At 48.3% G+C, this 20,657-nt stretch overlaps 2 protein-coding genes and 1 non-coding gene across 3 annotated transcripts in view; 2 read left to right on the top strand and 1 right to left on the bottom strand.

Annotated features, from left to right (window-relative positions):
• Positions 1-3,634, top strand: part of cdr2l (cerebellar degeneration-related protein 2-like) — a 45,548-nt gene extending 41,914 nt beyond the window's left edge. Inside the window, exon 5 of the mRNA XM_048555424.2 lies at positions 321-3,634. Within this exon, the coding sequence (XP_048411381.1) occupies positions 321-1,206 (886 nt within the window). The 3' untranslated portion in view covers positions 1,207-3,634. The remainder of the gene's footprint in view (positions 1-320) is intronic.
• A 2,694-nt stretch (positions 3,635-6,328) lies between these two features.
• Positions 6,329-15,758, top strand: mrpl58 (mitochondrial ribosomal protein L58). Its single transcript, XM_048555283.2, is given in 8 exon segments — positions 6,329-6,580; positions 8,841-9,116; positions 9,118-9,147; positions 10,514-10,556; positions 12,462-12,521; positions 13,136-13,218; positions 14,454-14,623; positions 15,562-15,758. Coding segments are annotated over 8 exon segments (999 nt in total). The 3' UTR covers positions 15,647-15,758.
• Positions 15,759-18,807: 3,049 nt separating this feature from the next.
• Positions 18,808-18,880, bottom strand: trnar-ucg (transfer RNA arginine (anticodon UCG)). The gene has a single exon. It is a non-coding gene; the product is annotated as a tRNA-Arg (tRNA).
• Positions 18,881-20,657: the final 1,777 nt, after the last annotated feature.

Below are 20,657 nucleotides of genomic sequence, written 5' to 3'. Positions count from 1 at the left end.
TGGTCCAAGCGCAGGTGGGTGGGACTAGTTTAGTGCAAGGGAGTGACATTGAAGTAGAAAATATGGTACTGATTGGCAGAACAGGCTTGAGGGGCCGAATATTTTTCAGTTGCTTCTTTTTCTTTATAATCATCATTTTTATACTGTGATTGTTGTATTGTTAAAACAGGCATGGTGATCTGGAGCGTACCTACATAAAATGATGCTTCAAAAGGTTACTAAAGACGCGGGAGGGGGGCTGATCTGACATGGTTGTAACGGGCCGAATGGCCTCTTTATCCATGCCCCATTCTAAGTGATGCCATCTGTATCTCACTCAGGTATGGCTGTCAGGAGGAGACGCTGCCGGGGACCGGGAGCCTGGCTGAGCCTGAGCACAAGCGCCTGGAGAAGGAAAATGAGAGGCTGCGGCTGACGGCGAACGCCCTGAGGCTGCAGATCAGCCAGGAGAGGCAGCGCAAGGAGGCGGCGGAGCGGGAGTGCGCAGCCGTGCTGGGTGAGTACACGGAGCTGGAGCGGAGGCTGGGCCAGATGGAGAGCTGCAAGCTGAGGGTGCGGGAGCTGGAGGCCGAGCTACAGGAGCTGCAGCAGATGAAGCAGGTGAAGCGGTACCTGCTGAGTGGCGAGGACCGTCTGTCAGAGGCCCTACTCGAACCCCTCAACAACGCGCCTGAGTCAGATGACGGGGTCCCGGCAGACGACGATGACGATGACGACACCGCTGCCACGGAGCAGGGCTGCGTGAGAAAGAGCTGCAGCGACACTGCGCTGAGCGCCATCATCGGTCGCGATGACGTGAGCCGCCACGAGGGCAACTACACGCTGCACGCCAACAATGTCCGCAAGCGGGGCATGTCGATCCTGCGGGAGGTGGACGAGCAGTACCACGCCCTGCTCGACAAGTATGAGGAGCTGCTGGGAAAGTGCCGGCGCCACCAGGAGGGCCTGCGCCACGCGGCCGTGCAGACCTCGCGGCCCGTCTCCCGGGACAGCTCCTGCCGGGATTTCCTGCTCGAGTGCCTGGAGGTGGACCTGAAGGCCCCGGACAAGAGCCTCAGCCTGAGCCAGCAGGTGGAGGCGGCCGACAAGAGGCTGGGCCACTCTCAGCCCGAGTACAAGGCCCTCTTCAAGGAGATCTTCTCCCGCATCCAGAAGACCAAGGCCGACATCAGTGCCAGCAAGTCCAAGAGCCGGGCCTCCAACTGACCGAGACCGTGAGGCAGAGCGCCATCTTGGAGCACCGTCCAATAGAAGATGCTCATTCTGAATCCTCTATGCCAATTGGAAGGCAGCTGTTTGATAGGAATGTCTGGGTATGGGCCTGTTGCATTAAGCCGACCCGACAGTGGTCAGCTTCCCCCTCCCCACAAGCTTGCAGACAGACACGTCTTTCTGAGGCCACAAACGTTCACTTTTCAAGATGTTTGGTATTCTCAGGGTGACACACGCGCGCTTACACTCCATCTTGTCTTGCCATGAAGGAGCCCTGTTGTCCTGTCACCATGGTGATGCTACCCTCTCCCATTCCTGAATCACAGGCCCACTTGTGTTTTTTCCTGAATGCGGTCTGTTTCAGTGTTACTCCAGGATCAGCTCTCATCGGCTGCTCATTCTGAACTTCAGTGCGTTCCTTGTAAGGGAATGTGCCTGTTTATGGCACCCAGACAGTCGCCTCCTTTGAAACCACCTACTAGTAAAGCAGTCATCATCTTCAGAGGCTGTAGGGTTCTTAAACCACAGGAATGTGCTTCAGACATTGGTGCTTGGTATAAGATATGGGGGTTAGTGCTTCTGACAGGTTGGCTGACAGAAGATCGAACTTGCATGTCCAGGGACCATTGCTGTTCAGTGCAACCCACTGTCCTCTATGTATTACCACTTGGTTTTGGCACAGAGTGAGCTGTTACTGTGTTTACACAGTTTGTTACTTGACTTAATGATCTGACCACCTGTGTGTGGGTCCTGCTAATGTGACTGTTGATGGGTTTGGTGGGTGGTTGGGGTGGGTTGACGAGGGTTGTCGGTGCTGTGGGAGGCAGGGAGGGGGTTTGAGGGGACACTATGCAATAATGTAATTGCTTTCACAAATGTAATTCTATGTCTGGGGTGGGAGGGAGATGCAGTAATTTGGCTTTTGGACCTGGTTCCTGCGCTCTCTCGTGCATGAAGATTTGGTCTGGTGTGTTTTATCTCTGCCTTCACTACTTGTTGGTATCTGATGGGTTTCATGGTCAAGAGTTTCTCTGTCATTTGCTCCCTCTCTCTCCCGAAGTTGCTGTCTTTCATTGAGCTAACCCAGTGGCTGAGCCCTGACAGTGAGGGTGGCACTGCAGATGGAGAATATTTAACCAGACTTCTGTTTCAAATCTCTGTCCGGCGTCACTGTCTTTCCACTTACATTGAGAAGTTCGCAGTCAATCCCAGCTTCTGGGCTAATGTAGTTCCGTTTTCACTGTGTTAATGGTGCTTGTATTTCACTCAATGTGCAATACTTTCTAATTGACAGTATTCTGTGTAATTTAGCACTGTCTTCCCAGAGACAATGTGGTGAAATTTGAGGAAAGGGGCCCTTTTGGGCCTTTGCTGAAAACAGACTCTAGCCCAGCCCAGCCTTCTGAGGTCACTGCCCTCACATAGTGGAGAGATGTTTGGAAAAGGCCTTGTGGTTTGGGGGTGGAGTGGGCCTTCTGCTCCACAGGTCAGTGAGGGCCCTGGAGGAAGCGAGAGCCTTATGATATCCCAAACCATCTTGGGGAATGGGCGACACCAGTAAACATGGAGCTACTATCTCCATGCTAATTACAGCTTCACAAGCCCCCTTTATCTTCTCTGAATCCTCTGGGGGGGACTCAGGGGACTGGCTCAGTGCACTGTGTTGGGTGGCGAAGCTTTATCCATTCCATAAGCCAGGAGCTCCCCATTAGCCCAGGCAGTGGATGTCCCATTACCCTGCTCCATTGAGGTCTTCTCTCGCATGCTTCTGAGAAAACGAGGAGATTTGGCACAGGATGATTTCACTCCCTGGGCTGATCCCTGTCCGAGCAGAATTCTGAAAGCAAGGAATCTCGGGGCCCCATTTGCTGCTGCAGTGCGAGCTAGTGGCTGACATTGCAGAGACATGGGACCCTGTGTCAACTATTTTCACTGCCTGGCACTTCCTGTAGGTTCAGGGGCAGAAACAAACCCAGAGGCTGAGTCACATGGTGCAAAAAGGGGGTTGCTTGAGGCTCCAGCCCCCATTGTTTAGTCTGTTTGTATGTTTTACAGCTTCCACTGTGGTTGTGGAGGCTCGACTGAATGGCCTGAGCTTGGAGGTGAAGAACACGGTGGTCAAATAGAACCAGTTCAAATTGACATTTCCCAGTGTTTGCCTGGGGCTGAAGGATTGGGAGCTGGTGAGTGCGGAATCCAATCAAGAAGATACTCAGTGGTGATGTGTGGATGCTGTAGTGTGTGAGGGGTCCTGGATGTTGATTCTGCTCCTTCTCCATGACATGAGGGTAACACATGTTACAGATAAGTGCCAAAACCATATTTAAAACATTTTTTGTTTAAAAAAGCTATAATTTCAGAATAAGTACTAAACCTCTTGGTCCTTGTTTGATTTGGAGATTAAAAGGAGATATTGCTGTTACTACTTGACTGTGTTGTGACTGGTTTCTTTTCTGGGTTAGATTCTCAATGTTGAACGTATCACCTCACAGTTGCCTGGGTATCACCCTCCGATTCACAGCCCCACTCCCCCTGTCCCCACCACCCTACTCTTCTTTTACCTCCCAATGTCCACCACATGTCAGTATCCACAAGTCACCCTTACCTCAGTTTCTCCCCCACCATCTCTCAAGCCGTGTCCCCACAGAAACCAGTCTTTTTCTCCTGATCCCATTCTTCAGATTCTTCCCTCCATGATAAGATCAGAAGTGGGGATTGTATAATCATTGGCGAACAAGTTCAGCACTCTTCGCTATTCATAGTTACTGAAACAGTACATGTTCAAACCTGGGCAACATTCAATCTTGGGCTGACAAATAGCAGGTGACGTTGATGCCATGCAAATGCCAGGCAATGACCATCTCTAACCACTGACATTGACATTCAATGGCATTACCATTACTGGTAACCCCCAGGATGTCGATAACGGGGTGGGGAGGGGTTCTATGGCTGGAAACTGAATGGAACTAGCCATATAAATAACAAAAACATAAAACTCTGGGGAAACTTGGCAGGTCTGGCAGTCTGTCGCGAGAAAGTGCAATTCTGAAGAAAGATCATTGAACGCAAAACATGAACTCTGTTTCTCATTCCATACGTGGTGCTGGCCCTGCTGAGCATTTTGTTTTTGTTTCAGATTTCCAGCATCCACTGTCTTACCAATGTTATCTGCTGTGACAGGGAACTCATTCACATGAGAAATTTGTTGGGTTCTGCATTGAGTGGGGAATGTAATCTAAACAATGTGCGTTCATTACAATGATCTGCCCATTGCCTGTACTTCATGGCGTACTTATAAGCAGATTAAAGACCACCTCAGTAATTGGGCTGCAGCTGGAGTAGCTACTGGAGCCTGTAGATTCATTATGCTGCACGATCTGCTTCAATCGTGAACTACCACTATAAAAACAACTTACAAAACCTTCTAATTCCATGCTTCGTTCTCTTAGTCTATCTGACCATAATTTTGCTCATTGGTGCGGAGGGTCAGTGAGAGACCTGCAGTCTGTTACCCTTCACCATTCTGAAACCCAAGTGATTACAGCACCCACACTATTTAGAGAGGCATAGGTGTTATCTTTTTGGACATGCTGTTGTGTCCAAATGTTGCATCATACAATTTACTTTAACACAGCCTGAATGTTTGGTCCCATTCTTTTGTCCAACACTGTTCCTCCAGGGTCTGTTCAGTGAATGCAAAAGCATTGCCAAATTTGGTATGAATTTATCTTAGCAATTAGAAATTTGCGAGATCCAAAGTTCAGAAATTTTGGAGGGTGTGGCACTTTTTATTTTTTTCCCTTAGTTGTGAGTTTCAGTGATAAGACCTGGATCCATCATCCATTTCTAATTGCCCTCAAAATGGGGGGCTTCCTCATCTGTTTTAGAGGGCAGTTAAAAATCAGCCACATTGTGAACATTACTCTGTGTAATATGAGATTTGAACACACAAACGGCTCAAAGATCACAAAATAAACTTTTTATTCCACTGGCATCTAGTAAATATAAATAAGAGAAATTAAGATCAAACATGGAAAGCCATAATTACATAGAATTAGCCTGCGGTTTAAATCATGTTGCGGAAATGTTTGTATTCACATCTGTCTGATCTTTTTTCCCCCCATGAGGCTCACGTAGACATATTTTCCTCCAGGGATGATCCATTTGACAGCATCAGTTGGCCTGGTCTATACCTTCCTTCACCATTGCACCTACCACTGGACGTCCTATCTCAGCTGCTGAATCTTCCTTACTCTACAGCCTTGTTCACTATCGCCACCTAATGGAGCCTCCATTATGCACTTCCCTGTGTGATCTTGCCAACCCAGTGATCTACCACACCTGAAACCTAAGCTGCTGCTTGGCCTGCTGTGTTCATCCAGCTCCACACTTTGTTATCTCGTCTGTACCTGTTTGGTCCTGGTTTGGATGTCACTTGTAAATGCATCAGCGACACTGCAGATTCTTACTCCAAATGCTACAGGGCGTCAGGGTCAGAATACTGCCTCTGGGGCATGGGCACAGCATTGGCCACGGCCCCCTCCAACTAGGCAAGGCTAAGTTTCGTTGCATCAATATTTGCAAGTCCTTTTGCTCAACCTGCACCAGATCTGGAATCGCTGAACAGGGTCAGCAGTTCATTGGGTCTCTGTTACTCGCAGCTTGATGGATGTTTGAAAGATGTTGACTAGGTTGTTGTTTGTAAAACACCTCAATCTCCACACCAATCAGAACATTTCTAAACTTTCAGGAAATAGCCAGCTCCAAACCAACAGCTCAGCTTTCATTCTGGAGTAATTCTTGAGATTTCTCTCAGTCAGCTTGAGACTGTAATCAGGGATGTTGGTAATAACCCCTCCTTCCTGCTGCCAAAGCTAAGACAGCACAGCTCCTAGGACAAGGACCATGGTGCCGGGTCGCAGTTTGGAAGGAAGCCATAAATCTGAGTAGTCAAGGACAGGTGATGAGACAAGCTTAATGCTTGAGAGTGCAGGAGGACACTTCACATGCTGGGGCTGCTTTGGTCAGCAATATCATCCTTTTCCTTTCTCCCACTGCCTGGTTAACAATTAGGTTATCAGCAACATCCAAGCTATTATTGTCAGTGAAAAATATAATGAGCCAGATCACATATGCACCAAGAGACTCTCGATCACGGCCGTGCTGTCCCAGTCTTCCCAGAATAGTTGTTCGCACAGCCATCATTGAAGGTCAGTCCATCCGTGCATACAAACAGTTGAAGACCAGATTTGGAAACTGTTTTGCAGCCAGAAAAGGTCATAATTCCCAGTCTGGCTTGCGTGAAATTTATCCAACCCAGACTGGTTTGGCTCAGCAGAAACACAATCCCACCTCTTCACTAAGTGCTGTATGTTTTTCAGGACAGTAGCAATGGAAGTTACCCCCAAACTAAAACTAGTTTATTCTGGGGAAAACAAAAAGGTCCGTCATTTCACCTCTGCTTCCTTTCCAAACCGTGTTAAATGTGTAACTTTTGGTTACCACTGGAAACAATTTCTCCCATTTACAATTTGCCAGGAACAATTTGTCAATTAATTTTGAAAACCTCTTGCAAATTTTTCCTTGTGGAGAACAGTCCCAGCTTCTCCAATCTATCCACCCCAGATGAAATCCCTTATTCATGGAACCATTTTATGAAACCCTTCCTCTACCCTCTCTAAAGCATTCAGATCCTTCCTAATATTCCACTTGATGTCAAGTCAGTCTTTTATAAAGGTTCATAATGACTTTCTTGATTTTGTATTTATAAAGCTCGGCATCTTGTATGCCTTTTAACAACTTACTCAGCCTGACCTGCCCCCGTCAATGATTTACACATGTTTACCCCAGGTCCCTTTGTTCCTGCCCATGCCCCCACTTCCATATAACCTGTATATATTGTAAAGACTTTGGAACATAAGCTCGGAAAAATGGATGCTTGCGCACTGAAGAGAATATTCTAGGTGTGATTTCATTTTTTACAACTTAACAGTAAAGAATTTGAACTTGGTGAAGTTTATTTACTGCCTCCTGGAGGTTGTTACTTCTGCTAGACCTAGATTTGATAGTTTTCTGAGACCATCTCCTTCACAAGTACTGATGTCAGTGTCCCACGAATTCAAGCTCATTTCTCCTGCACCAATCTTTGAGCCGGTGTTTACTTCTTTAATCTTGTTGACCCTGTGCTAATAAGTTCGTGGCTCAAGTAGTAATCTGAAGATTATTACTTTTTATGGTTCTGCTTTCTAATTTAGCCCCTGGCTGCTCATATTCCCTCAGCAAAACCTCTTTCATCTTTTTACCTATATTGTTGATACCTATGTGGGCCACGACAACTGAATTTTTGCCCTCCCACTCTAGGTTCCTTTGTAGCCCAAATGAGATAGCCTGAATCCAAGCACCAGGCAGGTGACACAGCATTTGGGTCTCTTGATCCTGGCCACAGTCTATTCCCCTGACTCTCCTATTCCCCAATTATAACTACGTTTCTCTTTTCTCCCCTCTTTTGATTGGCTCCCTGTACCATGGTGCTATGATCAGTTTGCTCATCCTCCCTACAGCCCCCACTCTCGCCCACGGGGAACAAGAATCTCAAACCTGTTTGACAAACTCAAGGGCTGAGACTCCTCCAGCACTACCTCCTGGACCTTTCAACCTGCCTTGCTCATAGCCACACCCTCCAGTCCCTGAACACTGACCAAATTTGAAGTAGTTAATCTCAGGAGAGTGACTGTGTCCTGAAAAACAGCATCCAGATAACTCTTCCGCCCCCTCCCTGATGTGGCACAGTTTTCGAAGCTCAGTTGCCAACTCATCAGTTCTGGGTTGTCGAGTTCCTTGAGTAACCAACACTTGAACAGATGTGGTCACTATGAACAACAATGAGATCGACCAGAGATAATAGGAACTGCAGATGCTGGAGAATCCAAGATAATAAAATGTGAGGCTGGATGAACACAGCAGGCCAAGCAGCATGCTCCTGAGATGCTGCTTGGCCTGCTGTGTTCATCCAGCCTCACATTTTATTACAATGAGATCGACCAGGTCTGATATCATGCATGCCTGACCCAGCATCTCTATTTTAATTTTTTAGTAGGTAATTTGATTTTTAAAGATTTCCTACTAGTTTGTAGCCTGTAAATATTTCTCCTATTTACCTTCTGTCTGAAAGTATCCTATAACAGATAGTCAAATCAGTAGCTATCACCAACTAATGAACTGTTTATTTTCTTGGAATGTCGCCCTTGTTTTGTCCAAGGCTACCGTAAAGACATCAGGATCATTGTGACACTATGGTGTCTTATTCTTCCATCTAAATAAATCACCACTTTATTAAATGTTATCGATAACTGTTAACCAGTTCTACTGCCCTTTTAAGCTCTTGAAAGTAAAGTGAATAAAGGACAATTTATTAAATTTGGAATACATTGCTAGGTTTTAAAATTTTTCTACTGCTTTTGGTAATAACTTGTAATTGGATGACACCTTTATGCAATAAAAGTATTCACTGCAGCGTTTGCAGAAAAATAGAACAAGCGGGAAGAGGTGATATGTTAATATTTAATCATTGATCCAGTGATTAACTGTGAGAGACACATCGGACCGTTTCCCCGGAGCCTGTGTTTCAGCGGGAAGATCAAATTGTCAGCCCTCAACGGTGTAGGCGCCATGTTGAGAGGGTCGACCGTGATCTGTGCGGGCGCCGTACTGTGAAGGTGGAGCCGGGCCGGCGTGGGCGCCATGTTGTGAAGGTGGTGCCGGACCGGGTTGGGCGCCATGTTGTGAAGGTCGAGCGGAGCGGGGTGGTTGCCATGTTGGGAGCCGGGGGTCGGTTGCTGTGGTTCCGGGGCGCTGGGTTGTTGCGGCGCCAGTACCGCAGTGTTTACAGCCTGGAGGTGCTCTACACCGAACAGCAGAGCGGATTATAAGGGACAGGTACCAGGCGGGGCCCATCGGCTACTCAGCTGCTGAAGCCTCATTATGCGGTCTGCCTCTCCCCGTGAACCTTCTCCCTGCATAAACCGTGTCCCCCCTCCGTTGCTCTCCCCAACCCCCTCCCCACTACCCCTCAACACCCCCACCTCCTCCCCACCCCCCCACCTCCTCCCCACCCCCCCCATTCCACCCCACCCCCCCTCTCCCCCTCCCATCCCTCCCCCTCCCATCCCCCCCTCTCCCCCTCCCATCCCCCCCTCTCCCCCACCCCTCCCCCCCCTCTCCCCCACCCCTCCCCCCCTCTCCCCCCACCCCTCCCCCCCCTCTCCCCCACCCCTCCCCCCCTCTCCCCCACCCTCCCCCCCCTCTCCCCACCCTCCCCCCCCCCTCCCCCCCCCTCTCCCCCCCCCTCCCCCCCCCTCTCCCCCACCCCTCTCCCCCCCCCTCTCCCACCCTCTCCCCCCCCTCTCCCCCCCCTCTCCCCCACCCCTCCCCCCCCCTCTCCCCCACCCCTCCCCCCCTCTCCCCCACCCCTCCCCCCCCTCTCCCCCACCCCTCCCCCCCCCTCTCCCCCACCCCTCCCCCCCCCCCTCTCCCCCACCCCTCCCCCCCCTCTCCCCCACCCCTCCCCCCCTCTCCCCCACCCCTCCCCCCCCCCTCTCCCCCCCCTCTCCCCCCCCTCTCCCCCCACCCCTCTCCCCCCCCCTCCCCCCCTCTCACCCCCACCCCTCTCCCCCCCCCTCTCCCCCCCCTCTCCCCCCCCTCTCCCCCCCTCTCCCCCCCCTCTCCCCCCCCCTCTCCCCCCTCTCCCCCACCCCCCTCCCCCCCCTCTCCCCCCCCTCTCCCCCCCTCTCCCCCCCCCCTCTCCCCCCCCCCTCTCCCCCACCCTCTCCCCCACCCTCTCCCCCCCCTCTCCCCCCCCTCTCCCCCACCCTCTCCCCCACCCTCTCCCCCACCCTCTCCCCCACCCTCTCCCCACCCTCTCCCCCACCCTCTCCCCCACCCCTCTCCCCCACCCTCTCCCCACCCTCTCCCCCACCCCTCCCCACTCCTCCACCCCTCCCCCACCCCTCCCCCACCCTCCACCCCTCCCCCACCCCTCCCCACTCCTCCACCCCTCCCCCCCATCCCCCCACCCCTCCCACTCCCCCATCTCCCCCACCCCCTCCCCACCTCCCCACCCCTCCCCCCTCCCCCACCCCTCCCCCATTCCCCCCCCCCCATTCCCCCCCCCCCATTCCCCCCCCCCCCCATTCCCCCCCCCCCCGTGTCATTACAAAGCTGCTGATTTTGAGAGTCTCATGAATCTGTGGAGGGCTGTGCTGCATAAATAACTCTGTATAATGCATCTGGTTTCCGTTTGCAGGAGGGAGCACATCAGACTACCTCCAACAAAGATATACCTGTCGGTATGTGAATTAATAAATGGTATTTGTGAATAGTTCATAATATCAGCCGTGAACAGGTGATTTTTGAAATGGTATCTTCAGGCTATAGAGGACAGTAAAACTGTTTGGAATAGATAATCCAGAACATTCAATTAAAATGAGAGAGGGACACCAATTCAAACTCATAAACTGTATATTTCAGGCTGAACAAACTGAAAGTTTGTGGATTTTTTTAAAGAGTGTATTCTTTCGTGGAACGAGGTTGTTTCTGACAATTATTGCCCCCTCCTAATTGCCCTTGACCTGAGTGGCTTGCTAGGGCTAAGAGGACAGCTAAGCTTGAGCCACATGTTGTGGGTCAGAACTTTCATATAGGCCAAGGATACCAGATTTACTTTCCTAAAGGATAATAGTGAGAGAAATGCTGCCCTTGGTTCTTTCTGAGGTCCTGATTTCACATTCTCCTCCAAAACTCTGTTAAAAGTTTCTCTGCATTTTCTGTTGCACCTCAGTTCTGAGCCCTGACAATGCTCTGTGTTAAAATTGTCCAAACCTTTCACCTTATTCCTGATGTTATATTGGAGTTTGAAAAGAAACATTTGTATAACATGTTTCATGACCACTGGGTGTCTCAAAATCAACAAAGAACTTCTAAAAAGTGTAGCCACTTTAATATAGAAAACATGCTGATTAATTTATGCACATGTTCTATGTTCTATATTCCACAAACAAAACGACCAGATAGTCTGTCTTTGTGACATTGAATGAGGGATAAAGATTGGTCAGGATATTGCTCTTCACCCCATTAATGTAATTGGAAGTTTACATTAACCTAACTGGGCAGTGGGGTGGGGTGCTCGATTGAAAAGTGGCACCTCTGACAGTGTTGCAGTAGGATGCCAACTTTGGATTTTGTACTGAAGCACCGAAGTGGGCTCTGGGCCCGGGATTTCATGGTTCACAAGTGGGGTTGCTAATTACTGAGCCAGAGCTGACCTGGCCAAGATTTTATTCCAAAATCTAGCAGGTATTGTCCCTCTCCCCAATGCCTCATTGCAGGATCCTTTTTACTCCCTCTTCGGATGAAGCTGTATTACAACTGCTGTAGCCAGGGTGTGGGATAATCTGAGAACAAGAGTGGCCTTTCAGGGTGGTGAGGGTTTCCTGGGTTGAAGCACTGGTGAGATGGAATTGGGTTGGAGGGATTGGGAGGAAGGAATAGGTGTCTCAGATGCCATTGGTCTGAGAGTGGTGGAGGTGGGCTTTTAGGGATGAACAGATGCTCCTAGGTTTAAAGATAACAAGATGTAGAGCTGGATGAACACAGCAGGCTGAGCAGGAAAGCTGACATTTCGGGCCTAGACCCTTCTTCAGAAAGAGTCTGAAGAAGGGTCTCGGCCGGAAATGTCAGCTTTCCTGCTGTGTTCATCCAGCTCCACACCCTGTTATCTCCCATTGTCCAGCATCTGCAGTTCCCACTATCTCCTCGGGTTAGATTGGGTATCAACTAGGTCCTACGTCCCTTACAAGCTTCCAAACAGAGACTGGCACACTATCCACCAGTAAGGGCATCACACTTGAGCCCAGGCCTATCCTCCCCACTTAAAAATCCGCCCATGTTCACTGTCACCCTATGATATTGAGTCTCTCTCTCGACAAGCTGGTAATGACTTTGCCCCTGTCCATATCCCCTGAGCAGCCCCCCTTTCTCCACCATCAGTGTACTTGGATGACATGTTTAATGCTCCTCGAAATGGTTACAGATCTCTCAAACTGATTGCACATTGATGTTTGAAGCTGCCAACAGAGGCTAAGGTGCGAGGCTGATGTCCCCCCATTAGTCAGCAGTTTCTGTTTGGATTATGATTGGAGATATCATAGTGATCAGCTTGAATCCTCACTGTTGGTATTTTGTTCTGTCCTCAGACCGACTCTCAGTGACTTACTCTCGGAGCAGTGGCCCTGGAGGGCAGAATGTCAACAAGGGTGAGGAGATTGTTTGCTCAGTAACATCAGATGTTCCTGCTCACACAGGCTACAGATCACTGTCACCTTGGATCAATGCTGGTGACCCTCATCCAAGGGGATTCACCTCTGGTTCAACTGGTAGTGACAACATATTAAGTTGCATCCTGTTCTTCTCTGGAATCCTGACTGGTTGATTGGGGAACTTACTGCATCATGATCAGGAGCTCGAGTCCTGTCTGTTTTTCAATTTTACATCCATCCAGGGACTCAGTCTGTCACTGACCCAGATGAGCAGCAGAGATACCTGGGCTGCTTTAGCAACAGGGCTGACCACAGTTTGACTGAGATTCACTACCTACTCCACATGTGGCCTACCAGTACTCATGGGAAAAATACCCACGTGTGGTATAACCCTCATAAAGGGTACAGGAGGTGCTCACCGCTCCCAGTGGTTTTGGGGTAGACGCAGTCCCTCGGGAGGGGGATATGGGAGTTGCTGACGCTTGGAAGGGGTATGGGAGGTGCTGTCCCTCAGGCAGGTCTATGTCTTTGGTCTCTGAGGGGGCTGCTGGGTCTAGATGAATGTTGGGTGTAAGTGAATGATGGATGCTACACTGGTTCTGTTGTTACAGTGAACACCAAGGCAGAAGTGAGGTTCCATGTGGCGACAGCTGACTGGCTCCCTGAGGATGTGCGGAGTGTAATCACTGCCAAGGTGAGCTTCTCTGCCCAGGGTCAGCCAACGTTTAAAGGGTGGTCAGGTCATAGCTGTTTTCTGTATTACTCACTCACTCTACCTCTCCTCCTGACTCAGGTTTACGTCCTCCCTATGTATACTGCCCCAGTCCGAAAACAACCTTCCATCACCACAGCAAATTCTCACTTAAAGCTGTGGCCCTGTTCCTGAAATTTAACAAACTTAGTGAAATGAATTGAAGTTAATCACTGGTGCTAAGAAGAATTGATGATAAATTTGAAGGTCACATCCTTAAAATGTTTCTTGCCCGGAAACATTGATTTACAGATTTAAATACTGTAGTGTTAATGTGCTGTACTGTGCATCCCTGAAAATTTTTTAAAAAGACACTACATCTAAAGGAAATACAGAATACAGTCCAATACTGTTAAGTGTTAACCCTCAGCTCAGTCCTGTGACCGAGCTTGATTGGTGGTGAAACCCCAGGCGCTCAGTGCAAGAGGAACAAAGGAAACAAGGAGCAGCTGAAGAATTCCTCGTGGCAGTGGTTTAGCACAGGGAGCTGAGGCAGTAGGCACTACAGCGTAAGGGCATGAGCAGAAACACTGAGGCAAACGTTGTGTGTGCATGTAAGATACGGAATTGACTGTGACCGATAATGTTAGACTGAAACTGGAAAAATTAAAAGGATAATTTATGAAAGACCTTAGAAGTGAAATGACGTTAATGGAATCAATGTTAAGAGGGTGTTACAACTTACCTGCGAAGAGGATGCTGCAAATGGTGCCCCGCTGTTTCACAGGCCATTCCACAATATATCCAGTTCCAATTAAATTGCCATTTTCCCAACAGACTGCTAGTCAGGGTAAAAGCAATTCACACTAACCTTTCTGATTGATGGAACATACTTCTACTTGCTGTAGCACACTTTATTTTATCCAATATTTGTTTAGTTAAGAGTTTCTAATCAATTAGGAATGTAGGAACAAGAATAGGCCATTCACTAATTAAGCCTGCCCCACCATTTAGTGTGATAATACGTAATCAAATACGTCATTTTATTTCAGCTGCAAATTCTAAACATTGCAATTAGCCATAGCCTCCAACTGTCTGATATATTTTGTGAACAGTTAGGGTCTCAAGACTTAAAGTCTTTAAAATTCCCAAGTACATTCAAATACGCAGTCATGATTAAGGTAGACGATTTGACACAGTATCTTTCAGTTCTTCATCATTTCTTTTCCTCTTATCAGCACCGGAACAGAATTAATCGGGCCGGGCAGCTGATTGTCACTTCGGAAATCAGCAGGTACCAGATGAAAAACCTTGCTGATTGTCTGCAGAAGATTCGGGACATAGTGGCATCAGCAAGTCAGAAACCCAAGCAGCCGTCCAAAGAGGATGCTGAGATTCGGAGAATGAGGTGAGGTTTTAAAATCAGAGTGAACGTTTGCTTGGAGGCCTCTTGAAGCTGTCTCCTGATATCTGTGGGCCAGTTAATATCACCCTCATCTCTGAGGCAAAACATCTGGTTTCAAGGTCCCACAGTAGGGCACACAATCCCAGCTGGGCTTCAGTACAGTATTGAGGGAGTACCATGCTGTCAGAGGTCCCACTGCTGAATTGAGGGAGTACCAAGCTGTCAGACATTCCATATCCCAGATAAGTCATTAAAACAAGGCCTAGTCTTCCCTCACTCCAGGTAAATGTAAAGTATCCTGCTAGGTCCCCCATGCGTTCTGGCCTCCAATCACAAGATTATCTGTCTATTATCATATGATTGTGGGATCTTGCTGTGCACCCATGGGTTACTGTGTTTTCTGCATTACACAACCTCCTAGATTTCAGTAAACATTCAAGAATATTTTGTTGCTTGGAAAGCTGTTTTTGGCTTTCTGAGGTTGTGAACCGTGCTATGTAAGCGTAATTTGTTAAACAAAAATGCAGTTTCAAATCAGTATTTCAAAGAAAGATCTCATTCCATTACAGGTTTTTTAGGGTCCTCCCCTAAGCACTCAGTGCACATTGATAGCTGAATGCCAGGTGCTTTGAAAGTTCATTTGGCATTAGTGCTGCGAACCTTGCAGCACCTTGGCTACAGTGTAACGGACTTGCCGATGAAGCAGGGAGGAGATGATGCATGAATCGGCCTCCTAGTCTGTGGTGCTGAACAGAATGTCAGCTGCAAGACTACGTTGAAGGGTTTTCCCTGAATCAGTGCTCAGGTTCAATGCATGAAGACTGGTTCTGTGGACTGCCACCCCCTCATCCACATGGGCCACTACTTGGCCAGATAAAGGAAGTAGCTGTGGGCTTGAGGCAAAGTACACAGTCTTTACTGACATGTTGTGGTGATTCCAGGGTGGAGAATATGCAACGAGAACGGCTACGGCAGAAGAAGATCCAATCTACCATCAAACGAGACCGACAAGTGGGATTTGACTGAACAGTTAGTCATTGAACAACAATGTATGTGAACCTAGTGGAAGGAGGGTCAGCTCATTCACTATCTCTATCATTTTGTACAAAACACAAATTAATAAAATTTCTGCAAGTCATTGTGCTTTGGTCTTTGTAAGATTTTAGTGAGACGTTGGTGAAGGATTGTTCTCTTCTGGAAGCCTCGATGACATGGCTCCCTGTATTAGTATTAAAGGGTGTGAACCTCAGCTTAACAATTCAGTTCTTGTTAGAGTGAGACAGTGCAATGTTCTTGGGTGTGCATGGCCCTGCTGAAGATACTTGGTATCCTTGGTAATATTGAATGCTGTGTGCTCCCTCTATCACTGAAAATTCACTGTTTTAGAAGTCCCAGATGACACATAATATGAACCGGTCAGCAGTAAAAGCACATGTTGAAGAATATGTTCCCAAAGGAGAGTGCAGTTGAGTGATTGGGGATTTCAGTTTCACAAGACATGAACAGCACCATCTCAAATGGGTACAACAATTTGTAAACAAAAAAAACAAATCAATAGCAAGTGTTTGGAATGAAAGCATGAAAATGTATGTTAAATCTATCCAGGTGCCTCATTAGTTAGAGGTTTGTGTGCAATTTTCAGTCCCTCATGATAGGATGAGTATTAATGAAGAGGACACAGCATGAATTCACTGATATTTTAAGATTCTGAATTGCATTTTCAGATTTAATCCAGATTTCCTGCTCCCAGGCCTGTGTTTTACAACTCACCGTCTGAGTTAGGGATTAAAGCTGACACCATGTCAATCATGGGATTAAGCAGTATGCACGTGGAGCATTTATATTCGAGGCCTGGTCTTATCAAATTGCCTGTTTCTGTCCTCCACTTTCTCATTTTTCAGGATAGCAGTATTCACTGTTGAAATCCATGCCATGTAAGGATCATATCAAAGTGGATGCAAAATTGTTTAAGGAGCAAAGCAAAAACATGGCAAAGTTTTTTTAGACTGGTGGGAATATACAGTTGTTTACATATCTCTTAAAATTGGTTAAAGCCTTCTCTACTCTTCTAAAACTGAAAGTAAAGCTCTCTCCAAACTATCCCAATCAAACACTTCCGAGACAGGGACAGCACAGAGTTAGATACAGGGTAAAGTTCCTTCTACACTCAGATCAAACACGTCCAGAAAAAGGACAGCACAGGGGTAGATATAGAGGAACCCTTGATCTACACTGAATCCATCAAGCACTCCCATGCTAAGGACAGAGTGGGGTTAGATACAGAGTAAAGCTCCGTACACTGTTTTGCATAGAAACATTGAAATTAGCTGCAGGAGTTGGCAATTTGGTCCTTTGAGTCTGCATCACCATTCAATATGATCATGGCTGATTTTTGGAGCTGCCCCTACATTTGAAAGATACAAAATGGCTTCAGCATATAGATACAAGATGGTAGACCAACTGTTGTTAACAAACTGATTAAAACAAAATTAAAAAGCCTGCTTCAGCATTTAGGTGAAAGAAAAATGCCCCTGGGTTATTCTGAGGCAAAAGGAAGCATTATCTGAACAACAAGTTTCAGGGAATGCACAGACAACCTCGATAAGGAAATATTCAAGGATGAACAATTCGAAGATTTGTTTCCAATTGTACAATTTCAATATCCCACTCCCACTGTCTCTCCATACCCTTTGACCCCTCTGGCTCCGTGGGCCATGTCCAGCCCTCTCTTGAATATATTCACCTAACTGGTCCCAGCAGCTTCCCGTGGCAGTGAGCGAAGAAAATTCTACCTTATCTCAGTTCTGAATGGCTTACCCCTTGTTCTGGACATCTCCAACATTGGGAACATTCTTCCCACATCCAGCCTGTCCAGTCCCGTCAGGATTTTATTTGTTTCTGAGATCTGACCTCATTCCTCTAAATTCCAGTGGGCATAAGCCCAAGTCAGTACAGTCTTTCTTCATATGTCACTCCCGCCATCCAGGGAATCAGTCTAGTAAATATTCACTGGATTGAAAGTAAAGCTTCGTCTTCACTCGCCATCAAATTTTTCTAGAGCAGGACAGCATGGAGTTAAATACAAAGTAAAGCTCTCTCTACTGTTTTAAACGGCAAGTAAAGCAACGAGTTCACCATTCCTATCTAACAGCCCAGGACAGGCACAGCACGGTGTTAGATACAGAGTAAATCTCCCTTTACACTGTTTCCACTTATTACTCCCAGGATAGATACAGTATGGAGTTTGAACAAAGTTCCCATTGCAGTTCGAACACACGAAGCAGCTCTGGGCCCGTGATGAGATCAGGCCTTCTAATGAACTCCAGCCTCGTGAGGAGCTTATCACTCTCCTGAAGCTTTCCCCTGTTTAACATGAGGTGTGTTTGTCAAGTGGCTGATCAGGCCAGGCTGTGACACACACCACAGCTGAATATCCTGCTATATCAACTCACCCTAGGGTTGCCAGCGGAGCTGCTAGACAGCTTTTAACCTCAACAAGTAGTCTGTTGGAGAGCCGTACTAGAATATATTTGGATGAAATTGTGTGCCCGATCTGGTGGTACCGGGCTGGAAGCCCTGTGTCCCAGTGCTGGGTGAGGAGCTTATCGCCTTATGCTGAGGAGAATCCTCTTTTCATCCTGAGCTCGGGGGTGGGTTGGAAATGGGACAGTGTTGGTGGGGGTGGGGGTAGCCTGTGCCTGTGCCTGTGCCTGTGCCTTAGTGTTGCGGGAGGAGGATGATGATGTTGAATCTGTGTTGGACGAGAGGGGTTTGTGCCTGTGTTGGAGGAGGAAAGGGTAGTCCTCATTTGTGGGACGCTGCGGTGGACCCCAGTGTTGGTGGGGGGGAGATGGTCGTGGTCTTCAGTTTTGTGGGGGTGGGGTACCCCTGTGTCTCATTGTTGGGGGGGGTGGTGTTAGGGACAGCCACAGAGAGTTGTAATTTAACACATGCTCGATATCAATTTACGGTTAGAGTGGGAAGCAGAAAGAATCCGCTTATCTTTGAGACGTTGCGCTGCATTTACTGAGCGCCGGGAGCCTGCGAGATTCAGAGTGAACAGCTTGAACATTCCCAACCACGGGTATCCCTCGGAGTCGCCCCACTCACTGGGAGTTTTGCACTTCGAAGAAGGTAACGATTATTTCACGTTTATTTTGTAAAAAATGCAGACCGTTTGTAAAATGCGACCACGAAGGGACTCGAACCCTCAATCTTCCGATCCGAAGTCGGACGCCTTATCCATTAGGCCACGCGGTCGGTACATTTAACGCAACAGCGACAGCAGATCCGCAACTAATGCTGACACATTGCCCAACGTCAATGAAGTGTGTGGAGGTCGGACCTGAGAACCCTCACTCAGAGTACCCTCACTCAGAGTATTCCTCACTCAGAGTAACCTCACTCACAGTACCCTCACACAGTACCCTCACTCAGAGGACCCTCACTCAGAGTACCCTCACTCACAGTACTCTCACTCCGCGTATTCCTCGCTCCGGGTATTCCTCGCTCCGGGTATTCCTCACTCAGAGTACCCCTCACTCAGAGTACCCCTCACTCAGAGTACCCCTCACTCAGAGTACCCCTCACACAGAGTATTCCTCACACAGAGTATTCCTCACACAGAGTATTCCTCACTCAGAGTATTCCTCACTGAGTATTCCTCACTCAGCGTATTCCTCACTGAGTATTCCTCACTCAGAGTACTGCTCACTCACATTATTCCTCACTCAGAGTACCCTCACACTGCGTATTCCTCACACTGCGTATTCCTCACACTGCGTATTCCTCACACTGCGTATCCCTCACACTGCGGATCCCTCACACTGCGGATCCCTCACACTGCGTATTCCTCACACTGAGTATTCCTCACACTGAGTATTCCTCACACTGAGTACCACTCTCTCAGAGTACCGCTCTCTCAGAGTACCCCTCACTCAGAGTAACCTCACTCACAGTACCCTCACACAGTACCCTCACTCAGAGGAACCTCACTCAGAGTACCCTCACTCACAGTACCCTCACACAGTACCCACACTCCGGGTATTCCTCGCTCCGGGTATTCCTCGCTCCGGGTATTCCTCGCTCCGAGTATTCCTCACTCAGAGTAACCCTCACTCAGAGTAACCCTCACTCAGAGTAACCCTCACTCAGAATACCCTCACTCACAGTATTAATCACTCACAGTACTCCTCACTCACAGTACTCCTCACTCAGTGTTCCTCACTCACAGTATTCCTCACTCAGAGTACTCCTCACTCAAATAACAGCTCACTCAGAACCCTCACTCAGAGTACTCGTCACTCAGAGTACTCATCACTCAGAGTACTCGTCACTCAGAGTACTCGTCATTCAGAGTACCCCTCACTCACAGTACCGTCACTCACAGTACCGTCACTCACAGTACCGTCACTCAGAGTACCCCTCACTCAGAGTACCCCACACTCAGAGTACCCTCACTCACAGTATTCCTCACTCAGTACCCTCGCTCAGAGTATTCCTCGCTCAGAGTATTCCTCGCTCAGAGTATTCCTCGCTCAGAGTACTCCTCACTCAGTACCCTCACTCAGAGTACCCCTCACTCAGAGTATTCCTCACTCAGTACCCTCACACAGAATACCCCTCACTCAGAGTACCCCCACTCAGTGTACCCCTCACTCAGTACCCTCACTCAGTACCCTCACTCAGTACCCCTCACTCAGTACCCCTCACTGAGTACCCCTCACTGAGTACCCCTAATCAGAGTACTCCTCACTCAAAGTATCCTCACTCAAAGTATCCTCACTCAAAGTATCCTCACTCAAAGTATCCTCACTCAAAGTATTCCTCACTCAGTGTACCCCTCACTCAGAGTACCCTCACTCAGAGTATTCCTCACTCAGTAACCTCACGCAGAGTATTCCTCACGCAGAGTATTCCTCACGCAGAGTATTCCTCACGCAGAGTATTCCTCACTCAGTGTACCCCTCACTCAGTGGACCCCTCACTCAGAGTATTCCTCACTCAGTACCCTCACTCAGAGTATTCCTCACTCAGA

The sequence above is a fragment of the Stegostoma tigrinum genome, unplaced genomic scaffold, assembly GCF_030684315.1.
Source record: "Stegostoma tigrinum isolate sSteTig4 unplaced genomic scaffold, sSteTig4.hap1 scaffold_378, whole genome shotgun sequence".
NCBI lineage: Eukaryota > Metazoa > Chordata > Chondrichthyes > Orectolobiformes > Stegostomatidae > Stegostoma > Stegostoma tigrinum.
The sequence above is the reverse complement of the archived record's forward strand: the minus strand, read 5'-3'. Positions and strand labels throughout refer to the sequence as shown.